General features: G+C 41.0%; 1 protein-coding gene across 3 annotated transcripts in view; it reads right to left on the reverse strand.

The window, feature by feature from the left end:
* LOC310834720 (rho GTPase-activating protein 7-like) overlaps positions 1 to 27,317 on the reverse strand; it is a 100,497-nt gene that overhangs the window by 36,316 nt on the left and 36,864 nt on the right. Inside the window, exon 1 of one of the 3 annotated variants that reach the window (XM_083718878.1) lies at positions 20,069 to 20,132. The exons of the other annotated variants lie outside the window; for them this stretch is intronic. Within the exon in view, the coding sequence (XP_083575004.1) occupies positions 20,069 to 20,117 (49 nt within the window). The 5' untranslated portion in view covers positions 20,118 to 20,132. Of the gene's footprint in view, positions 1 to 20,068; positions 20,133 to 27,317 lie in introns of those variants that run through there. 3 annotated transcript variants of the gene reach the window in all.

Here is a 27,317-nt window from a genome sequence, read left to right on the forward strand (position 1 = left end):
CAGTAGGAGACACTTAGAAGCTATGCAAGTCCACCACACCTTTTAAAAGTCTTCAACAGTTTTTGGACATTTAATCTACATAAGGGAACAAACAAGAAAATTATTCTTGACAGTATGTTTCAAGGGCAGAACTGAAAATTACACTAAAGAAAGAAGTTGCAATAGATACATGGATAAGTAAAATAACATACTAGGTAGAGATGACAAAATAAAGGCCTATTTGCACCCCAAAAGCATTTATGCAGCTATATTCTACATCCGCTGTTAGAGGTATGCAGCTGAATGGCAGTTGCGAGGAGAGAGCTATTGCACTGCTTCCAAGCTTCCCACAGGCATCTGTTCGGCCACTGTGAGGACAGGATGACATGCAGTATGATCACATCTTATGCACATTTAACTTGTGCAATCTCAACCAAACCCGGCTGAAGGCAGGCTGGTTGAAATTGCGCAGTTAAATCCAAGCAAAATGGAGAACTAAAAAGCTTGTTTTGTGCTGGGTCCACTTTGGGTTACCTGGTGCAGAAAGAGCTCTTAAGCTCTCCCCCTTGCTTGAGGGGCACTCAGTGCTCCAGTTCTGGGATGTTCTTGCAAAATCTACTAAGCACCTGACATGTGACTTCTTTGGTTTTTGAATTTAACCTCCTCCAGCTTCCTCCAATGTTCTGATGGCAGCCCTTCTTTTTTTAAAAAAAAGAATTAAGAGGGTTGTTCAGAGTGAAAAGCAGCAACACGACAAGGTTGCCCTATCTCCCCACTGTTATTTATTTCAGTCCTTGAGGTGCTCTTGAATATGATCAGGGGGGACCGGTTGGTTGAAGGAATTCAGGTCGGAGTGAAACAGTACAAACTTAAAGCTTTTGCAGATGACCTAGTTTTGACCTTACAGGAGCCAGAACCTAGTACGAAAAGAGTATTACAACTGATTCAAGAGTTTGGTCAGGTGGCGGGACTTAAACTAAACAAGCAGAAAACTAAGGTATTAGGAAAAAACTTGACAGTTACAGAGTCAGAACGGTTTCAGAGAGAGACAGAGTTAAATGTGGTTAAAAAAGTAAAATACCTAGGGGTAGATATTACAGCAAAAAATTTGAGTTTATTTAAGGACAATTATGAGAAATGCTGGTCAGAAATTAAGAGAGATTTAGAAAGTTGGACAAGATTGAAACTCTCCTTGTTAGGCCGAATTGCTGCTATTAAGATGAATGTATTGCCAAAAATGCTGTTTTTGCTTCAAACACTACAGATTGTGGACAAAACAGAGTGCTTTCGGAAGTGGCAGAGAGATATTTCCAAATTTGTTTGGCAGGGCAAAAAGCCCAGAATTAAGTTTAAGATATTAACAGATGCGAAAGAAAGAGGGGGCTTTGCCCTGCCAGACTTAAGGTTGTATTATGAATCAGCAGCTTTCTGCTGGCTAAAAGACTGGCTACTTCTCGAAGACACTGATGTATTGGATTTGGAAGGTTTTAACAATGCTTACGGTTGGCATGCATATTTATGGTATGACAAGGTTAAGATTAACAAGGTTTTCAAGAACCATATTGTCAGAAAAGCAGTGTTTAATGTCTGGACAAAATATAAAGACTTATTGGAAAATAAAACTCCAAGGTGGCTTTCACCATTGGAAGCTAAGGCCCGAAAAAGACTCAATATGGAGGCCAATTGGCCGAAATATTGTGAAATATTAGAAAAAGATGGAGATAATTGGAAATTGCAGAGTTTGGAGAAAATGAAAGATAACGTGCGAGATTGGTTACACTATGCTCAGATTAAGGAAGTTTTTAAATTTGACAAAAAGTTAGGATTCCAGGTGGAAAAATCGAAGTTAGAAACGGAATTGTTAGAGCCTAAGACTAAGGTACTTTCAAGAATGTATAACTTGCTGCTAAAATGGAATACACAAGATGAAACGGTAAAATCGGCTATGATAAAGTGGGCACAGGACATTGGGTATAATATCATGTTTGAGGACTGGGAAAGGTTGTGGACTACTGGGCTGAAATTCACTGCATGTAATGCTTTGAAAGAAAATGTTATGAAAATGATATATAGATGGTACATGACCCCAGTCAAACTCGCAAAAATATACCATTTGTCCGATAATAAATGCTGGAAATGTAAAGTAAGCGAAGGAACGTTTTTTCACCTCTGGTGGACTTGCCCTAGAGTGAAGGCTTTCTGGGAAATGATATATAATGAGCTGAAAAAGGTATTTAAGTATACCTTCCCTAAGAAACCAGAGGCCTTCCTCTTGGGTATTGTCGGCCAGAGAGTGTTAAAGAAGGACCAAACATTTTTCATGTATGCAACAACGGCAGCAAGGATACTCGTCGCTAAGCACTGGAAAACCCAAGATCTACCCACTCTGGAAGAATGGCAGATGCAACTGATAGACTATATGGAACTGGCCGAGATGACCGGCAGAATCCGAGACCTGGGAGAGGAGATGGTTGAAGAAGACTGGAAGAAATTTAAGATCTATTTACAAAAATACTGTAAATTGTATGAATGTTAAGAAGGTTGCTAGATCATAAATAATTTGGCACCATTAACTTAGATGGAATTATGAAGATAAGTTAGATTTAAGAAAAGATAAATTTTTGGATAATTACTAGACTACACTAAACTCTTAGGATCTGAATAAAGGATATCTAAAATTAGAGAAACAACATGGGAAAACTAGATAAATAAGATTGGAAACAAGGTGATAAATTGCTGGCAAAATTTTATTGTGAGGAACGCAAGAGTGGGAGACGTGAGGGAGTCCAAAGATGTCAAGAAACTACGTTAAGATATATGTTATATTGTTTCTTTGTTGTGTATTGTATTCAAAAACTGTTAATAAATATTTATATATATATAAAAAAACACAGAGTGAAAAGCAGCACAGCTGCTCCCCTGCAGCAATGCTATCCTTTCTACCCCCTCCAAAAGCAACACATAGACTTGAGTACCACACTATTAGCACTACAGACTGCACTTTGGGAAAGAATATGGCTGGGCAGCACTCAACTTGATAAAGCACATTCCAGTCAGGGCTTAAAGGACAAGAGTCAGATGCATCTTCTGATAGATTCTTTTGCAACTGACTAACCTTATTCCCTGCACCCCCAAGTAAGAGGTGTATTTGCTTTGGATGAAATACCCCCTTTAAGCAGAGCAAAGTAAACCCTCTGTTTCACATTGTGAAATCTTAAGGGTTTTGACAGCTTTTACACAGCATATGAATCGGTCTTTTGTTTCAGCAGTTAATACAAAAGCTGGCTCCTGCGGCCATATCACAAAGCACAAGTATGTCTGTATGTGCCTTCTCCATTCCGTAGAATAAAATGGCTAGGATGTGCCAGCAAACAGGAATACTACTGAGAAAACAAAAGCAAGAGTCAGATACGTGCAAACATGCCAGTCTAACCAAGTAACAGCTACAGGGACTGTGTGATGTAGCTAACAATGTAAGGATGTACTTACTGAAGAAGAATAAAGGAAAAGGGTGGGGGAACAGGATTGTTTTACGTTAGTAAAAGCAGCAGCAAGAGGAGGAACACACATTGATTGCATGTTACCTTGAGATGTGAGATAAGTACAAAATGTGCTTCCTTCTTTGCCCATAGCACACATATATAATTCTGCTAAGCAATGTAGCCTAAAGTCAGGTGTTGGGAACCTTTGGCATTCCTGGAGTTTCTGAACTACAATACCTATCATCCCTGGCCATTGGCCATGCTTACTGGAGCTGATGGGAGCTGTAGTTCAGCAGCATCTGAAGCGTCAAAGGTTCTCCACACCTGCCTTAAGCCTATTCCTACTGGAATTTGACAAGAGTAAAAGGTGGGGGCCTTATGATCAATAAATTGAAATAAAAACTTGGGAGTACACAGAAGTTAGAAAAAAAAAACTGTTTACAATTAGTTTAATTTAAGAAGGGTTTTCATAGTTGTTTCCATCACATCACAGGTAATTAACTCCTTGCTAATTTAAGTTGTGTGTAGGCAAATGCTGTAAGATTGTAACAAATTCCTAAATAAAATAGTAACCAATACCCATCTAGCAACTTAGCTTCCCCCACAGTTCCCCCAAACAGGTGTGGATACTATATTAGCATACGCACACACATTAAAATTATGGGGTGGTGAAAAAGCCTTGGGGAGGTGGGGGCAAAGATGAGCAACAGTGATTCATGATCTGTTTTGGATACACCATCTGTGTTTGTATGTGAGCTTTCAGAAAATGTTACACACACACACACACGCACTACAGTTCTGACAGAGGTTTCAGTCCTGTTGCTTTTGCTTGACAGATGTGAAAGATGAGACCTGGAAGACCCACTTAGCTCAATTTAACTGATTCCTATGTTAGGTGACAGGTGCCAGAGCTACCTGATAAAGAGCAGATTGTCTGCTGTAAAGGATACTGGGAGTGCCCCCTTAAAATTGTAGGTGCAGGGGTGAGGACCACAGCAGGGAGCAAAGCCCCCGTCCACCCACTTCACTGTCTCAATCCAGCTTGGTGGTAATGGAGGTGGTTGAACCAGCTATTTGTTATATATATATATATATATATATATATATATATATATATATATATATATGATATTCTACACTTAAAGTAATACTATAGTAAAACATCATTACAATTCAGGAAGCTTTTAGAAGCTGCCCCCCTCTCCACACACACGTAACAACTCCTAAGTATACAAGGAGTTAACACCACAATCACAGCCCACTTCTAAAGAAAGTTCACTTTAAGGTTTCAGCCATCAATACAAAGACAGCTGCTTTTGGCTGCTATCACATGACAACAGCTTTGAATGTAGCCAAGTCATCCAAGCACAAAAGAAGTGTCATTCTAACAAGACATCTGTGCAAAGAGTCAGACAATCCTAACCGCAGCATTTCAAAATAATCCAGCAGTATTCTTTGCATGTACTCTGTGGTCTCACAAGTAAACTATTACAGTCATACCTCGGGTTGAATGTGCTTCAGGTTGAGAGCTTTCGGGTTGCGCTCTGCAGCAACCCGGAAGTAATGCGCTCCATTACTTCCGGGTTGCTGAGGAGCGCATGCGCAGATGCTCAAAATGACATCATGCGCATGTGTGGAAGCGGCAAAAAGCGACAAAATGCATCTTATGTTCCATTCAGGATGTGAACGGGGCTCCAGAACGGATCCCGTTCGCATCCCGAGGTACCACTGTATTAGAAAGACCCCAAAACCAGCAAAATTGATATAAGCACATTACTAATATATTGTATCTGACACACAGTCACCCACACAGAACGCAACTGTAAGATAATATTTGTTAGTACTGTTGCTGCCCTTCCCCCTCAATAATGGTCCTACCAACTTTAATGGAGAACATCAGTAGTCTTACCTTTATCTGGTTCACAGCTGTAAGCTGCAGGACAACTGAGGTAAGCTACCTCACAGAAGAAATTAAGTTTTGTACTTTTTCAGTCTTATAGGCTGGTCAAGCTGTTCTGACCTGAAAAGAGACTTCTGCGAAAAGACCCTTGGGTCAATTGGAGTTGATCTCCAGTATCTGAGAGAGAGGTTCACAACTTGATTTCTATGAAGAGATGAGCAACCACAACCCTTCTCCTAGTTTTCAGTTGAAATATAGGAGAAAAATGCAGCTAAAAATACACACACTGTTATTTTTCCATGTGAGCAATTAACACAGTTGCCAGCGGACCTTTTTACTGTTGTAAACAGAGAAGAGATGGCTCCATGAGCAAAGGGAAAGGCTAAAACTGGATTGCGACCCCAGCTGCACTGTCTGTCAAAGGTCTCCCAGCCAAGCCAAGTCCCTCTGCCCATGCAGCATTCCCACAAGGTAATGGAAAGCTTTGGCAAAAGATGGCCAGCAGTGCCTGGCTCATGTTGATGTTAATTCACAAATGAAAGATTTCAAGCTGCTATAATGGTGGGGAAAGGGAGGAGAATTGATAGGCTCCTCCAAATAATGTTTTGGAGCATTCATCCACATTTGCTTGCATAAAGCTTTTGCAGAGGTTAGACCAGGCTTCCTCAACCTTGGCCCTCCAGATGTTTTTGGCCTACAACTCCCATGATCGCTAGCTAGCAGGACCAGCGGTCAGGGATGATGGGAACTGTAGTCTCAAAACATCTGGAGGGCTGAGGTTGAGGTAGCCTGGGTTAGACTATGTGTGGTCTTCACTGATAATTTCTTCTGATTTGTTTGTTATACGACAATGAGCTCTCATCTTGATTTCTTCTGCTGCATTTAGATGTCTTGTTAATCATTTGTTCACACCACACTTTTCAATGCATTTCTTCAATGCTTTCTGAACCACAAAACACCTGTTTGTTCATTATTATTATTCTAAAGTGGATTTGTTGTGCTAGAGACAGAGGCACTTTAAACCACTTAAACTGTACAAACTGAAATTTCCAGGATGTGCTTGAAACTCTCCTGAAAAACACTGGTAATATGGCAGTAACCAAAGACCAGGTATCTGATATTTACAATTAGCTTAAGCATGGAGGAAGAGTTCCTTTTTGCACCTGACAACTATGCAAAAAAGACTGCTTGATAACCACTGTTCTGATTAGAGAACAAGCAAAGCACTGTGGGAAAACAGGATGCTGGACCTGATAGGCTTTTAGTCTGTTCCAGCAGTACTGTTCTCATGTCCTTATGAGTAGCTTGGCAGGGTGAGGATATATGTGGCACCCATACATATCTAGATCAGCCACCATAGATCCTCATTATAGCTAAACAGTGGCAAAAGTTCCCTCCAGTTTTGTACCACCAAGCAAACAGTGAATCCTAGCCAAAGGAAACTCTTTTGAAGAGCTCAAACAAGAGGAGGAAATACTCTGGCAAGATAACTCTTTATTACCACACTGAACTGTTTTAGTTATATAGCTTTCACTGCTGCTGCTAGGGAAGGTTAAACACAGAAAAGGAAGTCCACCCAGTTTTCAAGCCGTATTAATAAGTTCCATGCAGCTTTCCACACGGTCTGTGCCAAAAATCCACGGATGTTACATAAGAACGTTAAGTGCCCTGTATTTATTTTTCTTTGTTTTTCCAGATCTGGAATGAGCTCATATTGTTGGCTAGAAAAGAAGTGTTAGCTTTGAATCAGGAGGTCCACCAAAGTTCAAAAATGTGTTTTAAATGGATTTTTAAAAAATGCTTTTCTTTTCTGCGTTAGGAAGCAAAATCACCTACTTGTCCTGAAAATAGAAAACAATGAGGAGAAGGATTTACTTTTCAGCCTTGTGAGACCAGACAGCTGCTGGGAGAGGGCAGTGGGGAAAATAATGATGAACCAGCTGAAAAATCACATAAAAATGTAGCAAAAATGGGAAATATTTGACAACAAATTCAATATTTAAAAAAAATAAAAAAGACAAGGGGCAGCCAAGGGCTAGAAGGCCTCAATGGATGCTGTTCTACAGGAAGCCTGCATTTCCAAATTTGCCCTGGCTTGCAGACACATTTTTCAAGCACCTTATCTTTCCCTCTCCTCACATGCAAAAGCCAACTGATCTTGTGTTATGAAATACAACTGGTGATGAGCTGTTGATAAAATATGCATGCAAGTTATGTATTTGAGTAATACTTTTGTTTCCTTGGCACACAAACACTTAACTTTCATTAGTGATTCCCTTGCCACTTCATTTCACAATAATACTCCTATCTACATCAACTAAGCTATGAACTACAGACATATTCTAGGAGTCTGTTCAGCACCTGGGCATGTAACTGCCTGGAAACCCCATGTACACACAGACTTGAGTTCCATGATGGAAGTAAGGCAGAATATAAAAGAATAAAATAATAAACAACACCCCTTGGTATTGTATCCTGTGAACTGACCTGAGATCTTGTAATGAAGGGTGGTATGGAAGTCTAATAAACAACAACAACAACAACAACAACAACAACAACAATACATCCCTTCATTTGGCGAACTATGTAGTGATTCCTATTCTCTCCCACTTCTACTTTTCCAATTCCTCATCCACAAGAGCACCCCTCCTCCTATTCCATGACTGCTAAGCTTACTCAGGAGTCTTTGATGACAAAAATTGTCAACAGCTTTTTGAAAGTCCAAGTAATTTCCCTATTTGCCTCTTTTTTGATACACTAAAAAGGAACCACCCAGCCTAGTTTAATCTAGCCTTTCCTTTTTGCGTATCTGTGTGTGAGCGAATGTGCTCTGTATGAATGCTGACTTTCTTGGCATTTCCACCAACACATTAATGCGATGATTAAAGGCTTTCCTACTTACTTTGCCTGTCTCCATATTCATTCACCAATTTTGAAATAGTGGAATTCTACTAATTATCAGTCTACAGTTCCACTCATCCTTTCTACTATATTTCGTCAAGTGTCATAGCCATGAAAAATCAGCAGAAATGTTCTGGCACCACCTAGAAGGTGCAGCACAACACAACTATGATGAAGATTGTACTTATCACTGCACAAAGAATGTGAAATACGCTTTCTCATTCAGTCATAGAGTTACAATGCAGGAAGGAAACTAAGCGTGTTTGTTAAAGCAACAGATGATTTCTAAGATATTTAAAGGCTAATGGTAGCCTTAATTGGAGGCCTGTAGTATTTTAATGATTTTCAGCAACCCCAGAAAATCTTGATGAAGGAGGTGTAACAAAATGGCTTCAACACTGAAGAGATTATGCAGATAAGGAGGCTGGACTTTAGCGTACCTCATAATGTTTTAGTTGATAAATTTTTACAATCCATACACAGGCAATAGGCTTTTCCAGAAGGTGGAACTCTATTTTTTTATGCATAACATTTTTAAATTACTCAGTTGTTGCAGAGAAACCACACATCTTTCATCAGAAGTGTAACTTCTATGCAGGCAATTATGGTTGACATCTGTCCACCTCAAGAGACAATGGAGTGTGCCTCCAGGGGTGAAGGCAAACCCCTGCATTAGAAGCACCAAAGTCACCTTTCTGGGGCTAAAGCCTAGGCGGTGTATATGGAAATCTTGGGTAGCCCAGATGACAAGACCCGCCCCCTCTTGGCTTCACTGATGTGATCCAATGGAAAACACCAGCATTTGGCACCAGCTTGGCTGCAGGAGTTGCCGGAAAGAGGTGTACAAGGTACCATCCAACCATCTTAGCCACTCCACTCCAGATTTGGGTAGGGTTTATGCAAATAGTGTTGGGGCACCATCCAGAGCACATTCTGGGTGCACAGAGAGAAAGAGCAAATCCCACTGACAGAATGGAATGCAGCTGGTGCAGCACTAGATAAAACCTTTTATGATTGGAGTTTTATCAGAAATGCCACTCTGCATACATAGGCTCCTGATAGTTAATATGGTTTTAAACAGTGTCACATTGCAAAGCTCCCATATTTGTGCCTTATTGCAGTGACCATCATCCACAACAACTGAAAATGAATAGCTCCAGGGGATGTCTGAAGCGGTTTCCCCATTTCTCGCTCACTCATTGCAAAAGCCTCAGGCTTACAATAACACAACAAAAAATACCACAAAAAGCAGCTAACAGACAACCTCCACGAAAAAGAAGATAGCAGCTCAGGCCATAAAAAGGGGACAGTTACTAAAGGCCTGAGAGAATTCTACAGACTTTGCTGTGGTGCCTCACTAGTTAAACAGGTAAAGGAGGAGAGTTCCATAATCTGAATACCACCAACGAAAAGGCCCCCTATCCAGTAACCACACCCCTAGGCTGGAGCACCTGGAGAAGGTACTTCCCGGGAGGTAGGTTTAAGTTGGAGAAGACATTCCTTTAGATAGCACAACTTTTCTCCATGGAGCCATTTTCTTGGGATTCTCTCATCAATTTCTGCTCCTTTTCTGTCCCTAAGGACAGCTAAGAATGATCACCTTATTTGCTAGAACGCAAACAGACTTTAAAGGAAGGGGAGCAAACAGCTGCAACACAGTTCCTCTTCTACAGAAAAACTACCTTTTCCATTCACTACCTGCATGAAAATTATCCCCTCCACTCATTGCATGTGAACTACAGAAGCTCACACTATTGTATCTTAAACAGATCAGTGGCGTAGCTAGCTGCTTGGGTGCCCAGGGTGGTATGTGTGCCCTGTGAACGTGTGCCACACATAGGGGATGGGGCAATGTGCCCATGGAATCCCAGTGCCCAAACTGCTTTTTCAAGCAACATGGGGCCTACAGGCAGTCTGAGCCACCGCGTCACTCCCAGGAGAGCTGCGTGGCTCAGGCATGCTGCAGGCCCTGTGGTAAGTGCTGCCCCTGTGGTGTGGCTCCCAGTGCGCCCCACCCCTTCCTAGCTACACCTCTGAATCAAACTATGCATAACTTTCCTCCCAAGTCTAACATGCGGTAGGGTCATTCTTTGAAACAATTGCATGGATAATCCATTAGTAGTAGCTCCAGTCCAATAGGTTCCAGTCAGATTTCAGGTTTATGCCTCAAGCCTGATGACACTCTCAGGATAACACCCTGTTGAAATACAGTCAGCACCTTTGCTGTGCCAGAGCCCGTTGAATTTCAGAATTCACAGTAAACAGACTGATCTGTGCCTTACTTGAAGATAGTGGATATGGATTGATATAACTGCATTTATTTCTTAAATAAACATATGATTCAAGAGACAGACTCATTTGTAATCTTATAGAAAAAACACACTATGAAACACGCACTTTCCTGATTATACAAAATTGGTATAGTAACCATTTTTTGGTCTTTAGGGCTGACAAACTAAGCAAAAAGCACACCTAGTCACTCTCTCAGAGAACCTTGCCACCATTAAAGCTCATAAGAACTAAACTCTTCCCCTGTTCTGAGTGGCCACTTACAGTAAGTTATGATAATCCATCTTGGCTCAAGTTCTCAACAATAGAGATCTATCAAAAGTGTTTATGTAATTTGTATAACTTTCCCACAGTTATTTTTGAATGGGGTGATGATTACTATGGAGGTACAAAGCATTCTTACTGCTTTGCCATAAAAATATTTTAAGGCAGTATCTAAGATTGTGAAAGAGGACACAGCTTCCCTTGGGTTGTCTGGCTAACATCAGGAAGAGAGCAAAAGTGAATTACTTTAACAATCACAGCTATGTGAAATATCTTCATAACTTTTTAAAAGAAACCTATTTGCTAAAAAAAATGCAAAAACTGATAGCATTTTATTAGAAAGTGACAATTGGATGCACAACAAATGAGTTCTCAGATTTAGAAAGCTATTTCAACAACTGATTTATTTGAAGACTTTCTGTAAACATATAAATGCTAACGTGTTCTGTTGATTTAAGCATTTGCTTTCCTCTTAGTTTTTAAAGCAGCACAAACTTGACCGGATGTGTTATTTACATTTCCCATGTCTTTTAAAGCATGTTTCACATACCACATAAGAGTTTCCTACTCCTGAAGCAGTGAACTTTATTTGTGACTTTAGTATAGAAATGGAAAAGCAACAATTGTGTGATAGCTCAGTTGGCAGAGCATAACACTCTTAATTTCAAGGTTGTGGTGGCATTGCGGGGGGTTGAACTACTAGATGATCCTTGTGGTCCCTTCCAACTCTGCAATTCTATGTTTCTAAGCCTTAGTAGCAGCTGCTGTAGTAGAAAGAAGCAGAAAACTGTTGCATTAAAAACAGAAGCTTAGAAAACATGATTATGCACACACACACACACACACACACACACACATACACACACCACTGCTGATGGTGAGAAGTTTCTGGGGCAGCACTGCTTAGATTGGCTTCCTTTGAAGGTGGCACTCAAGACTTAGGACATTTTTAAAATACTTCTTTTGTTGACAAAAAGAGCATAAGTGGAAGCCAGCAAGCAACATGTGCACTCCTACACACCAAAGAGACACTAAACACCCAAGATGCTGCCAGCCTCCAGCTAACTCTTGGCTATTTTTCTCTGTTTCCAAAACTCATTTTTTTTGCCCTCCTACCCACTCCACCCACCCACCCACCCACACCCCACTTCATATAATTGCGCTCCTCCTAGCTGGGGTAGGAGGAAGGTTTGTCATCTTCAAAGTTCTCACTTGAGCATTTTGAACAGGAGAGCTATTAGTTCTCCAATGTATTTGTAAGATTTCATACCCAACCTTCACCATAAAATCCCAGGGCAGGTTATAACAATAACAAGCACTTTCTCCAACAAAGGAATGCCCAGACAGCTACCATAACGATCAAGCTTACACCTTTATAGCTAATTTACAAGTGGCAAATTTTCTTTGTATCAGATGGGCTCTGATCTTGCTTTTCTTAACTACTAAGAAACTGCTCTCTCTAACACATTCCAAGGAAGACAAATATACTTTTATTTTTATTTAATGAGACTGTGTAAACACTCCTAAACCCTGTAACGTCCTGCAAGCTGTTGGAAGATTTCCTTAAGTATAGAAGAAACCATCTTTGTTTACACTCTAGGGCTGCAGCAGCCATGAAAGCGAGGCCTGCCTTCTGTGGTTACAGGTTCCTTTGTCCAAAGCAGAGGATATCTGGACTACCACAAATATGGTCACAGAACAGAGCCATTAAAAACTCTGAAGGAACACCTTACTTCAGAAATTCCTGATCTTACCTCAATTCAGCATTGACCCCAGGGAGAAAAGTTTAAAGTTAAAGATACGACAGCTGAAAAGTTGATTGTGCCACTCATTTATGAAGCAGCATAGCTGTTGCATTCACTATTATCATCTCCACAAATTCAAGTGTCAGTCAATCCTGGAAATATCAGTTCACATTGGTCCTCTATTTGCATGTATCTTTACAGCAAAGCCCCAAAATTGTGGATGTGTCTTCCTTAATTGTCCTGAGTGCAAAAATTAGCAAATGAAGTAGCCATGAGACAAAGACTAGTAGATAGAATGTATACATAAATCCTTCCAGCCTTTGAACTAGATTCTTAAGTGGCACAGGCTTTGTCCCTCACAAGGTAGCAAGAGCAATCAATACACACAAAACACTTTTGGACTGACATAGCAGGCTGACAGCAAGGTCTACCCAGAAACAAAGACTGTTGTTGTTCCTGACTACCTCCTTTTAGATGGTAAAGCAGCATGAAGAATACCAGCAACTGTTACCTCTCAGAAGTCAGAACCTCTCAGACTCTACCAAGGGCCCTTCCAAATGAGATGTTTATAGTGCTATAGTCGCTTATTGTTTGAATGGAGGTTTGGGGGGGGGGCAAAACTGTAGTGGACTTTCAACACTCATCACATGCCACTGTTTTCTGGAAGATCAGTGCACTTTATTCCAATACACACCAGTGACTGGATATAGTCAGATTGAGATCAAAAAGTAGCAACCGGTCATCTGTTGAATTTTAAGTCTCCCCAGAGTTGTCCAATATGAAAGAATGATCAGAAAATGTAATTCAAGTCAAGTTGTAGGGATTGACACCAGCCAAGTACAGCAGAGGAGCTGGGATATATCCTACTTAATCTTCTTGAATTAAGACACCACTTATACACCTTTTTGAAAGCAAAATCCTTTTAAGTTCACACTGATCAAGTTAGATGGTATCTTGCTAAAGATTCATGCCCATTCTGCACTTTGTACTTCTGCATTTAAATATTTACTTCAATTATCTTAAAGAAGGGTTAATTGATTCTTGCTGTTCCAGTTCTCTTTTTATGTAGTCTTTATTTATGCATTTTGAAAAGTAAACACAGATAAACTAACTCAAAGGAACCCCTATTCTTGCTCCCTTACCATTCATTCAATGTGTGTATATCATTCACACAGAGGTAAGTTATTTCACAAATCATGTGTATATATTAAGATCAACTGTAGGTATTATATAATATCATGTTAATTGTTTCCACAGATTATGCCAGAAATTGCCAAGTGCTGAAGGCGGTGTCCTCATCCTGTTGTTTCTGATATGCTGAATAAAAATATACCATGTTTCCTCAAAATAGTCTTTGTTTGGTGTATTTTATTTTTAGAGCCTTAAGTTGCTTGGATAGTTTTTCCATGAGTGCAGTGTTCTAGATCTTATTTTATCATTCCTCAAGGGTCAAATCATCAGCTACCTTCCAATTTTGAGCTAAAATTTGCCATTATTAAAAAGGGATTTACATTTGAACTGTAAAATGAATACCTTCATCTATTACTAAACTCCAAAAACCTTGAACATTCTCACAGCTCCACTACATGTGCTAATAAGACTCCTCCAATATAATGGGTTGGATTGATGGTTTATTTTGTAGCCTCTGAGAGGTGAAAGATGCCACCAATGCAGTATCTTAATACAGTGGTACCTCGGGTTACATACGCTTCAGGTTACATACGCTTCAGGTTACAGACTCTGCTAACCCAGAAATAGTGCTTCAGGTTAAGAACTTTGCTTCAGGATAAGAACAGAAATCGTGCTTCGGCGGTGCAGCGGCAGCAGGAGGCCCCATTAGCTAAAGTGGTGCTTCAGGTTAAGAACAGTTTCAGGTTAAGAACAGACCTCCAGAACGAATTAAGTACTTAACCCGAGGTACCACTTTATTTTCTTTTATTTGGTTAATACAGGCTTAAATGGCCATTTCTCCCAAAGTTTATGCCATTTAGTTGGCTCAATATTACAGTTCAAATGTGATTCCCATAGTGGTTTTAAATACTCTATCTTATCCATCACTGCGTTACAGAATAATTTTATAGCTATGTGATAGCAAAATAATATGCCTGGTCCAAAAAAATTAATAATAAGACACACTTCTATCTCATGCCATTGATACCAATAATACCAATTTCCACATTTTGGCTCCAGTATTTGGTGTCATTTGGAAAGAGATGTTAATCCCGCCTTCCTAGAAACAATGGTTGTTCCATATCAACAGGCACAAATGATTATACAAGATAAATCCAGCCACTTCCCACATAGGCCAGTTTCAAAGTGGTGCCATAAATAAATTACATTCTCTACCCTGCCACCAGTCTAAGCTAAGCCATTCTTCTTCCAAACACATTTTTGGCATTCTCCCTTTCCCAGCCAATAGAATATAAATCATTCATACTATGATAAGGCTCCCCTTTTTGGTGTGTTCTCTTCATACCTGAAGAATTGGCTAATGTCAAACTGAATCATAAGAGCAGCAGCTTTAGTGGTAATGAACCAATCTAGATAACACCACATTGGGAAGAAATGCTAAAGGCTTTTAGTCAGATAGGAATGCGGGGTTGCCGCAAGCTTTTACCGAAGGTAAGCAGTTATGAATAATTATGACCTTAGTTAAGTAGGCTGTAGGTACCATGCGAAGGGTAGATGAATGAACAGTTATTATACAAAGCAGATTATTCAAGTCACTTACTTCTTTTGAAGTTGCAGGGTGTGCGTGTTAATGTTAAAAATACAAATCATGTTACAATCTATTGCTGCATGAGGCAGTTACAGAGAGTTGTACTTTTTGCATGCCAAAATAATGTTCAGAAATGCTATTCAATTATTCTATGGGAGTATCAAACAAAACCTTCAGATTTACATTCAACATGTGCCTATCAATATAGGGAACTATAGTACTTGCAAACAAGTCATGCATGCCAAATAGCATGAGCTCAAAAACCAACAACTCTACAGTTAAAATTATTCACCACATTTCTAAAACCAGCTGCTTTACAATCTGGAGAAACATTTGGAGGAAGCAATTTTAAAAAATAAAATAACAGAAAGGCTCTAGAGTGGGGGCGGGGGCGGATGGACGGATGGACAGGCCCAGGAAATTAGCAGTCTAATGTCTGCACCAGGTAAAGTGGTAAACATTATTTTTGCTTGAATTATTAAGCATATTGAACAAACCACCTTGCTCACATAGCATCAGGATGGCTTCCACAAAGAGATACTGTGGCTTTTTCTTCCTTTAAAATTCTTTGAGGGTATCAACATATTAGTAGGGATGATTCTGTAGACTTAATGTACTTGTACTTCAGCTTTTTCATAAAGTTCCTTACCAAAGCTTCAAAGAAATTAACAGACAATAAAAGGTAAAGGTAAAGGTACCCCTGCCCGTACGGGCCAGTCTTGACAGACTCTGGGGTTGTGCGCCCATCTCACTTAAGAGGCCAGGGGCCAGCGCCGTCCGGAGACACTTCCGGGTCACGTGGCCAGCGTGACAAAGCTGCATCTGGCGAGCCAGAGCCGCACACGGAAACGCCGTTTACCTTCCCGCTGGTAAGCGGTCCCTATTTATCTACTTGCACCCGGAGGTGCTTTCGAACTGCTAGGTTGGCAGGCGCTGGGACCGAGCAGCGGGAGCGCACCCCGCCGCAGGGATTCGAAGCTTTAACCCACAGCGCCACCTGCGTCCCTAACAGACAATAGAACATGACTAATTAATATAGATTCATAACTGCTCAAAGCACAGGAAACAGAGCGTAGGAATAAATGCAGTTTTTACAATTAAGACGAACAACAGCAGACGCAAAATCATTCAGGAAAGTGAAGCCAAAGCAGATTGAAGAGGTCCCAAGAGGAGCTTAAAGCTGTGCAAACAGGCAACAATGTAACAGATAAAATGCAAGTCAGTCACATTGGGAAAACTTTATGAAATCCTTTAAAAATAATTCAAGTGAACACTTCAGGAACATCTCTAACTAGAAATTAGAAGCAACTTTGGTAAAACTGCTATATTCAGAACAATCGTGCTATATCAGAACTGTCCTTTTAGGTAGTTGAAAAATTATTAACAATGGATGCAAAACCCTAATTATCTCAATGACCCTTATAAGCAGTCACCTTACGTTGGCCACAGTCACCCCATTATTGCATGAATGGGGCTCAGACTGAACTAATAGCACTTTGGTCACCTAGGAAGTTCATGCTTAAGACAATAATTGAACAATGCAATGGTTCTTACTAGATGAGGTGGCTTTCAGAAATAATTAGGCAATTGAAATGAATGATAGACCCAACTATCAATTAAGGTAAAGGTAAAGGTACCCCTGCCTGTACGGGCCAGTCTTGACAGACTCTAGGGTTGTGCGCTCATCTCACTCTATAGGCCGGGAGCCAGCACTGTCCGCAGACATTTCCGGGTCACGTGGCCAGCGTGACAAGCTGCATCTGGCGAGCCAGCGCAGCACACGGAACGCCGTTTACCTTCCCGCTGGTAAGCGGTCCCTATTTATCTACTTGCACCCGGGGGTGCTTTCGAACTGCTAGGTTGGCAGGCGCTGGGACCGAACGACGGGAGCGCACCCCGCCACTGGGATTCGAACCGCCAACCATATGATCGGCAAGTCCTAGGCGCTGAGGTTTTACCCACAGCGCCACCCGCGTCCCGCAACTATCAATTATAATAGCTCAAAATGGCTATTGATATTATGTCCTTCTTTTAGTTTCCCAGAGATTTTGTTTAGCTGTTGCTAAAACCCAAGTATTAAATAAGTTGACCTCTGGTCTGAAACTGTGAGGCAGTTTTATGGAATTTTGAATTTAACAGGTAACTTCTGCTGAAGAGTTCTGTGTAACCTGAAAGGTCACATTCGTTCATGTTGAACATTAACAGGCACAAAGACATTCCATTTAGCTCACTCTGCCCCCCCCCCCCAAAGTCATTTGAACCTGTCATATTTATAAAGGAAAAGCTCCTGGATGTACCGTTCCAAAATATTGTCAGCGCTTATCTGGTTTTTAAAAGCTCATTTCCTTAAGGATCATGTTGAAGGAACATACATGAATATTGTTTGTTTTATCCAAGTAGGGATGCCAGGGGTCATGGCCAAATCTTATTATAAAACCACAGAAGAAGAGACATTTCCATGTAAAACTGGTCATTTTAGAAAACTGCATCAAATTTACAAAAGTATAATATGTGAATCACATATTTCTATAACTCTCTCCCCCTGCTCCCCGTTCCAATATTTTAAAGTAATATTTAGACCAAAGGTTTCCTGTTTTCTAGTGCAAAGAGTTATTTTAATCACGTTTCCATGGACTTTTCAATATTGTTTGGATGTTTCAAAACAAGTAAAAACTTGACTTGTCCTCCCTGAACATTCTGTGCTCCTCCACCTGGCAGCTGATCCTTATTTAGGTGCCAGCTTCAGCAGTAAATCCAGGAGATGCCAAAAGATGAATATTTTGTGCATTATACCCTCTTACAATATAGATGCATGATTGTGTTGTGTTTGGAAGCCATCAGGGTTTTGCACAGTATGTACTTTGTATGCCCCGCTTATTATCTACACTTTGTGCTGAAATGTTCATCGGCCCATTAAACATCAATCAACATCGCTGATAAAATATCCCTCAAGAGTATTCCAAGTCACACTTATATGTGCACTCTCAATGATAAATTAGTTGCAACCAACACCTAGGATTTCCTGCTATTCCAACCTTGGAAATTATGTAGGTCCTCATTTGCAGAAGCTAACTTCTTTTAGAAAACTATGCTTTTGAATTATGGTGCTGGAGGAGACTCTTGAGAGTCCCATGGACTGCAAGAAGATCAACCCTATCCATTCTGAAGGAAATCAGCCCTGAGTGCTCACTGGAAGGACAGATCCTGAAGCTGAGGCTCCACCTTTGGCCACCTTATGAGAAGAGATGACTCCCTGGGAAAGACCCTGATGTTGGGAAAGATTGAGGGCACAAGGAGAAGGGGATGGCAGAGGACGAGATGGTTGGACGGTGTTCTTGAAGCTACCAACTTGAGTTTGACCAAACTGCGGGAGGCAGTGGAAGACAGGAGTGCCTGGCATGCTCTGGTCCATGTGGTCACGAAGAGTCGGACAAGACTAAACAACAACAACAATCTTCTTTATATTTGACTTTCTTCAGTAATGTTTTATTTGATGCTTTAATATGCAGTAAACCACTTTGAGATTTTTTCCCCTTAAAAATTTAAAGCAGTAAGTAATGGAAGGAAGGAAGGAAGGAAGGAAGGAAGGAAGGAAGGAAGGAAGGAAGGATGGATCTAGCCTTTCAAAGACACTGGGAAGTAAATCCAGCTCCTGGCTGGTATTTGGTTCCTGCTGTCACTTGAAGCCATCCTGTATTTATAGTGGTAACAAGGAAGGCAGCATCTTTCACTGTTTGCTTTTTATGTAGTTGTGTTGTTTTGTTGCTCCCCATTGTATAGAAAGTCCATGTCGAACCTTTAAAAATGCAGAAATCCCAATAAAGGTGTTGCTTCTGGACACCTGCCAGTACAGAACTCAAAATGTATTACAAACATCTTTTAACATTCAAAAGAGATATCTCAACTGCATACTTAAATCCTCACGCAACTTTACACTGGTATAAACACAGCAACCACCCTAACTAAAGAACTCAACACATTCGCAATGATGTTGGGCCTACAAGCAAACTTTGCAAAATCTGAGGCTATGTGCTTCAACCCCCACACACCCTGCATACCCAAAAGGAATTCACCAACATCACAAAGGTAAAACTCTGCCACACCAAATTCTGGTACCTAGGGGTTCAAATAACCAGAAACCTCAACAAACTATACCTCCACAATTACAAGCCCCTGTGGCAACAAATCAACAGAGACTGAAGCAGCACAATCAGATGCCTTCATCGGCCCAAGTTTCCACAAAACATGTCTGTCCTGTAGCAGTAATGTAACTCCAATGGTTTGACTTCAGCCCTGAAGGCACACTCTTCCACTGCCCGCTGAAACAGATGGATGCCAACAACTGCAAACTTCAAATGGTGTAATTTTTACTACAGGCTGGACTGGGGCTGTCTTGCTACAAAATTGTGTGTATGCATGAAGTCAGAAAAAAAGTTTATCCTGCCATCTGCAGCTGATTTTTTTTTTGGGGGGGGTGAAGAAGCCATTCATCTGGTTGTTCCCACAGCTCACAGCATAGTGCTGAGTGGACAGTCAGCTGGCAGGATGATGGTTTCTTTGGTTAAATCATTGTTGTAGTTTACGTCAAGCTCGGCAATTGAGTTAGAACAACACACTGGTTTCTGTTCCTATTTCTATTTTCAAGCAACTGTTTCTTCCATTAGAACTGAAACCACAACAGAGTCTCTTATGCCAGTTGTACTTCTTCACCGTTATATCATACTTTTGGAGCACTCTGAAGTTAACGGGGGAAAATTGGGAGAGCTCAGATTACAACACTTCCACCTACCAAGTAATAACAAGTGGCCTCTTAGTCCTCCCTTTGCTTCTTCCTCCATTGGTGTACTATATGCTTCCCATCTCAAGCAGTGAAGTACTACAGCATTTAGCACTGTGTTACACCACTGAACCTAGGGGCTTGCCAATCGGAAGGTTGCGGTTAAAATCCCCACAACGGAGTGAGCTCCCATTCCTCGGTCCCAGCTCCTGCCAATCTAGCAGTTTGAAAGCACGCAAAAAAAGTGCAAGTAGATAAACAGGAACCACTCCAGTGGGAAGGTAAACGGCGTTTCTGTGTGCTGCTCTAGTTTCACCAGAAGCAGCTTAGTCATGCTGGCCACATGACCTGGAAAAACTGTCTGCGGACAAACATCAGCTCCCTTGGCCAGTAGAGCGAGATGAGCGCCACAACCCCAGAGTCGCTCGCAGGGGTCCTTTACCTTTACCTTGTTCCTTTCGAGGAGAGATACTTTGTAATATTAATTACAAAAATAGAAACCCAACATAGTGGAAGAAAGCATACTTGTAAAGTAGGTGCAATAACTGCATCTCTCCCCCAGAGAACACACCTTCCTCCTCCTAGCCAGTCAGCAACATACTCTCCACATAAAGCAAAATGAGGTAGGAATCAGATGAGCTATTCTTCTGTCTCTGTTCTGTACTGTCAGTTCTGATTTGCAGGGAGGGGAATCACATTATTTAATCCAGCAAGCAGAAAACTGACATGCGGGGGAGGGGGGGGTCAGTGGGTTAGAACCTCTCTCCTCTCATCCAACATTCAAAACCACAACGTTGTTTCATTTTTGCTAGTCACAAAATTCAGACCCCACCATACAAGTAGGTTTATCTTTAAGAAAAGATACCCTAATCATTAGCTCCCATTGAGGAACAGTCAGCCTCTCAGCCTTATTCACATGCAGACAGACTCCTTACACAACAGCCTTCATTTCAAACAGAGCCTATGGCTATGTGTGAAACATTATGACACTAATTCAGAGTGGATTTTTTTTTAACAGGATAGCTACTAGCAGCTTGTTTTATGGCAAAACTACCCTCCATACCAGCAATCTGCTGTCAAAAGTCAACAAACCCCAAACTGAAACTTAGCCATCTGGAGCTCCTTACACCCATTCAGCTGCATCCTATGTATACCCATTTATCACAACCAACAATGATTCCCATTTTTAGAGATACTCACCCTCAGTTATCTAGAAATAATGAAGTAATCAAGTAGGTTACACCAAAGCCCAGATAATGCCCTTTCCTGGACCCCCCCAAACTTCTGAAGATAATGGTGGAACTACCAAAAGGGCCGATCTCAACACCTAAGAGGATCTTTACGGAATGCACAAAGGTTTATTCTTACCAGTTTTGTATTACATGTTTGGATTATGGAGAAAGCTAGAGAGTTCCAGAAAGACATCTACTTCTGCTTCATTGACTATGCAAAAGCCTTTGACTGTGTCGACCACGGCAAACTATGGCAAGTTCTTAAAGAAATGGGAGTGCCAGATCACCTCATCTGTCTCCTGAGAAATCTCTATGTGGGACAAGAAGCTACAGTTAGAACTGGATATGGAACAACTGATTGGTTCAAAATTGGGAAAGGAGTATGACAAGGCTGTATTTTGTCTCCCTGCTTATTTAACTTATATGCAGAATTCATCATGCGAAAGGCTGGGCTGGATGAATCCCTAGCCGGAATTAAGATTGCCGGAAGAAATATCAACAACCTCAGATATGCAGATGACACAACCTTGATGGCAGAAAGTGAGGAGGAATTAAAGAACCTTTTAATGAGGGTGAAAGAGGAGAGCGCAAAATATGGTCTGAAGCTCAACATCAAAAAAACGAAGATCATGGCCACTGGTCCCATCACCTCCTGGCAAATAGAAGGGGAAGAAATGGAGGTAGTGAGAGATTTTACTTTCTTGGGCTCAATGATCACTGCAGATGGTGACAGCAGCCACGAAATTAAAAGACGCCTGCTTCTTGGGAGAAGGGCAATGACAGGCCTAGACAGCATCTTGAGAAGTAGAGACATCACCTTGCCAACAAAGGTTCGTATAGTTAAAGCTATGGTTTTCCCAGTAGTGATGTATGGAAGTGAGAGCTGGACCATAAAAAAGGCTGATCGCCGAAGAATTGATGCTTTTGAATTATGGTGCTGGAGGAGACTCTTGAGAGTCCCATGGACTGCAAGAAGATCAAACCTCTCCATACTGAAGGAAATCAACCCTGAGTGCTCACTGGAAGGACAGATTGTGAAGCTGAGGCTCCAGTACTTTGGCCACCTCATGAGAAGAGAAGACTCCCTGGAGAAGACCCTGATGTTGGGAAAGATTGAGGGCACAAGGAGAAGGGGACGGCAGAGGACGAGATGGTTGGATAGTGTTTTTGAGGTTACCAGCATGAGTTTGACCAAACTGCGGGAGGCAGTGGAGGACAGAGGTGCCTGGCGTTCTCTGGTCCATGGGGTCACGAAGAGTCGGACACGACTAAACGACTAAACAAAAACAACAAAACTACAGTAAGCAGTAAGCAGAATACCTGCTAAATCTGAGGGTTTAAAGAACTAGTTATTTTATTAGGAGAACTGGGTACCTTGATAAATTACTGTGAGTTAATAGTATGAAATTTATGATAAGAAAGGAGGACCGCAAGAATCAGTGCTAGTGAAAATGCAGCAATGGTGGTTTCAAGAATTTTTTTAAAAAGTTGTCCACATTGTCCATTCTCCTTTTAGTTCAGCATTCCAGGTTTTTTTAAAATAAAAACATTGCTACATGAAGGCAAGAAGATTGTTATTTGCAGTTTCTAATCTCAGCTCTTGTATTTCAGTAGTGAATTGCAGTAGATGCTGCTACTTTGCTGCCCCCTTCTGGGGTAAGCACAGCACCTTTTCAACCCTCTCACTGTCACCTTTTAACAGAAAACAAACCTTTGCGCAGAATTCCAAAACGGTGGTCCAATAAGAACCAATGCCAGTACAGCTTCATTGGCCAAGTTGTAAATAGCATTTAAAAGAAAATCTGGAACATCCTCACTTTCTCCAGAACCACAGGTACAAGTTCTGTTGCTGTCCCATATCTTAGAATTCCATTCAAAGGCTTATGCTTTCTGTTTGAAATCCAGGGACTCTAAAAGCTGTCTCTCAGCATATAAGCACTAAGAAAACAAAATCAGCAGACATTTACGTGTACTGTATTAAAAATTGATATTAAGTTTAGCCACAGAAAACTCAGTAGACCTTCCTACTACTAGATAGTTTTTAATTTCTGACCGAGATTTTCACTTGTAGTAATCTGACACTTTATTTAATGCTCCAAGCATTATTAGACAAGCTCCTATCACTTCAGGCCTTGAAAACCTTTGTTTACTGTAGCTTTTTTTGTAATGATTTTAATTGGACCTGAAACCTGTTATGCTCTTTTATTGTGGCTGTATTATAATTTTAAATGCTCCGTTGGGCTTGATCATTGCTTAGAGGTATTTGCCTGTTACTTTTAGTGTTACCATCTTACTTTTAAACTATGTGTTTGTTTGATTAAATTAAATCAAATCATGTTGTTGATGGTGTTCGTTGTTGATGGGCAACTTCAAGGCCCCATGCTCTTCCTTCTTATGGTTCTTTATTTCCAAACTAAACTTGGACCAGACAGCCCTTGAAACAGTCAACCCAACAAAATACCATTAGCACAAAACTCAGCTCCCCCCATTAGTCTGCATTTTTTCATTGTTTCTTTTCACTCACAGAAACAACTAGATGTCACTGGTCAGCAAGCTTAAGGAAGATCATTTAACAATTATCACCCTTCCTTTCTCTAACCAAAGTTATTGTTAAGTTGTGGGCGAACATATCAGATGACACAGCGATTCTTCCAAAGCAGCTCTTTATTTGTAAGCTGGAACAGAACTGACTAAGGAGCTCATTCAGCCTGCTTATATAGAGCTCCAGAACAATGCAACTGTTGCCATTTTCTAAAACTATCCAATCACTGAACGTCACTTTCGATCCTTCATTTGCATACAAACTATCCAATCACTGAACGTTGCTTTCGATCCTTCATTTGCATAACTATCTACAGTATCCCCCTGGTGGCCCAGGGTGAGAACTTCAGTACATAACAGTTATGCCTCTGTTAATCTTCTCCTGTACAGACTCCCAGTCTCCCAACGGTACACAGCCCTGCAGATCTTCCCCTTAGGCTTTAACTTATTTTTACAATAGCTTCACACAGTCATACTGACACTTCATTAAAAGGAGGGAGCAGGCAAGATGCTGTTTATTTATGCACATAGAAGGGGAAGTATTGGAGATGCTTTTTTTGCGGTATGCTTGAATTTTGCAAGGTGGAGGAGACACAAACTCAAAAGGACACTTTAAAAAAGGGCATTTTTAGTCTTCCTTTTAAATAAATACACAAAACAATTATTTAAATAAACAAATGTCATGAAGTGTGCATTTTAACAGTAAATGACTGCAATTTATATAAACTTTGAATTTAAAATTAAACTAAAAATGTGAAGAAACCCAAAATATTTTAACAAAATCCCACTCTGGAACAGAGCTGTCTCCTGTGACTGGTAGAAAGAAGGTGACAGCAGGCCAGGGACTGCAAGAGGCTGCACCAATCTCATTCAGATCTAGGTTTAGCCATGCATTAACTGTCTATATTGCCATACTTCTTTGCGTGCCATCCACGTGACTATATGGTTATGAAGGGACACAATTCATTCTGCTTGCATTGAGGCTAGGGCCTGGTGAGAGAGTTGTGATGGCTGCCATAAGTTTTTGCACCATGCCGGAAGTTACGGGCAACAACTGCTGAAGATGCACAAAGAATGAACATCCATTCTGGGTGGGAGATGGGGCATTTCAGAAATGACTCACCACTGCTCAAATGCTTCATCTGCACAGACTGTTGTAAATGGCTCTGAATTTTTTTTATGAATAGTAGCATATAAGATACAAGCAGTGGTGATATTAAACTTGCAGGGGGCTGGACTAGATGATCATCAGTACCCCTTCCAACTCTATGATTCTATGAAACAAACTCCTTTGATGGTTTGTGGGGGAACTACTTTGCCAGAAAGTTGTCTCTAGTACTAGAGAAGTATTAAACAGTTTTTAAGGGACAAAATTGCATTTGTGGCTTCCACGTGCATACCATTCAAAGAAAATAAACTGAAAGAATACTGTACAACACTGAGTGCTGCAGAGCATCAGATCTCCCTGCCCCTTCTTCACTTTTGCAACATATCCTCTCCTTCCAGCAGCCAAGCCAAGTGACAAGGATTGCTCAATTCAACTTTTACTGCACAGCAGGGAAGCTAAGTGACAGTTCCAGGATTGGTCTTCATCCAAACACTGCTACAGCTGGATTCTCTGCAGCGGCTGGTGAAATTAGTTAGAAATTAATTTCCCCACTAGATTGTACAAAGCCGCCTTGGAGAGTGCACCTTCAGACACTACTGCTCCTCCACAGTTTCAGACAATTCTCTCCCTCCCTCCTGCATGGAATCCTCATTTCAACTCCACCCTAAAGTTTCTTAGCCTTTCTACAGCTTCAGTTTTTCACAAATCAGATGGAAGTGGAATTAAAGACAGGAATCCCACACCTACACACCACTGAATATAACATTCTTTTCTTAAGACTAGATACTTCTACAATGCAGTGAATGAGCCTGATAGAAAACTGGGAACCAGCACAAATATAGAGATTTGCCTGCTGCAACAGATGCTTAGATCAAGCAAGATATAATTGACATATTGGAAAAGAAAGAACCATGAACAGTTCCACATTAAAGGCCTACTTAATGTCTACTCTTGCAGAACAATTGTATGTTTGGTAGAGGACATTCTGATCGTTGCTGCAGCAGGCTTTTGGCGTGTGTGCGGGATGTGGGGAATGCTAGACAAAAAATGTGTGTGCAATTTGTATTAAGAACCAAAATAGTAACAAACATTAGGAATGGAAAAATATGTAGGAATTTTTAAAACTTCCCCGTGCTTCTATGTTTACAGAGGATAATAAAACACAGCTGTATATGTAAAAATTCACTGTCACCCTGCTGTAGAAACATTGCTTGTCACCTAGTTGATATTCCCATGGAATTCCATCTCAAAGCTTAGTATTTGCTATTGCTCATTCACTCCCCCAACTAAAAAAAAAAAAGGCTTTTCTCCAGCCAATGGTGACACAGGGCTGTCATTGTGGGCTCACTTATAGAGATCCCTCCTATTGAAGCAAGGCCTACCCTATGAAAGTGAACAAACTGGACAACGTTTTGGGATTTTAAACTTGGCCACAATGTTATTGATTCCAGATGTTGGTAGGATTTGGAATAGGCATTGGGTGTATACCACTCTCAGCTTCTTGGTGGAGGACTGAGGCATGATGGGTCCACTGCAAGACACAGGTCTACACAAGTGGCCCTCCCAAGTCATTGCAGGAAGCTCTATGGCCCATCTGCTGCATGCCTTGGCTTTTGGACACATACTTCCAACTAGACCCCCTCGAACATGGTACCCCTGTGATTGAGCTATTTGGAGATGGGGGTGAAGCACAACTTCAGCCCCTAACAGATGTTAGACTAAAGGATTCCACCTGATGTGTCATCTGTCTGTGCAAGCTTTGCAGCCTTTCACCAGAAGGCGAATGGTCCTCTCATTGACCACGATTTCCAAGTGCTGGCTCCAAGAATGTTCTGGAGATTTAACGGATTTATAATGGTTCCTTTAGAAAAAAGTAAACACCATTTTTATATCAGTCACGAAATCCTTCTAAGAATAATCAGAAGCCCAAATAAGCATGTTCTGTTTGCCATCCTCCTGGGCTTTCATTTACCAGCCCAGCTTCTTGTCCCTTTGCTTCTGGCAAGGTACTGTACTAAAAGCACCTCAGTCTTATACTGCAGATTCTTACATTCACCTTTATTTTAACAATACATGAGAGATGTGCCTTCATTTCCCTTACAGTCGTCTAATGATGAAGGCAACTCCTTGGTGCTAGGTTACTAATCAGATTTGCACCAGCTTAGTTTAAGCAGCTCTGCAGCATCATGTGCTCCATAACTGTTAAGCAGGCTACTCAGATGCAGCTCCAAGTGTTCAGAATTTCACAGCATTTATCTGTGTTACATGTGAATGTCAACACTCTCCAGATTTCTCATCCAACTTTGCTGGAACTAACAAAGGCACAAGCCAGTTTTCAGTAATTATCTAAGGGATGCGGGTGGCGCTGTGGTCTAAACCA

Source organism: Podarcis gaigeae (assembly GCF_964106915.1).
Source record: "Podarcis gaigeae genome assembly, chromosome: 2".
Lineage (NCBI taxonomy): Eukaryota > Metazoa > Chordata > Lepidosauria > Squamata > Lacertidae > Podarcis > Podarcis gaigeae.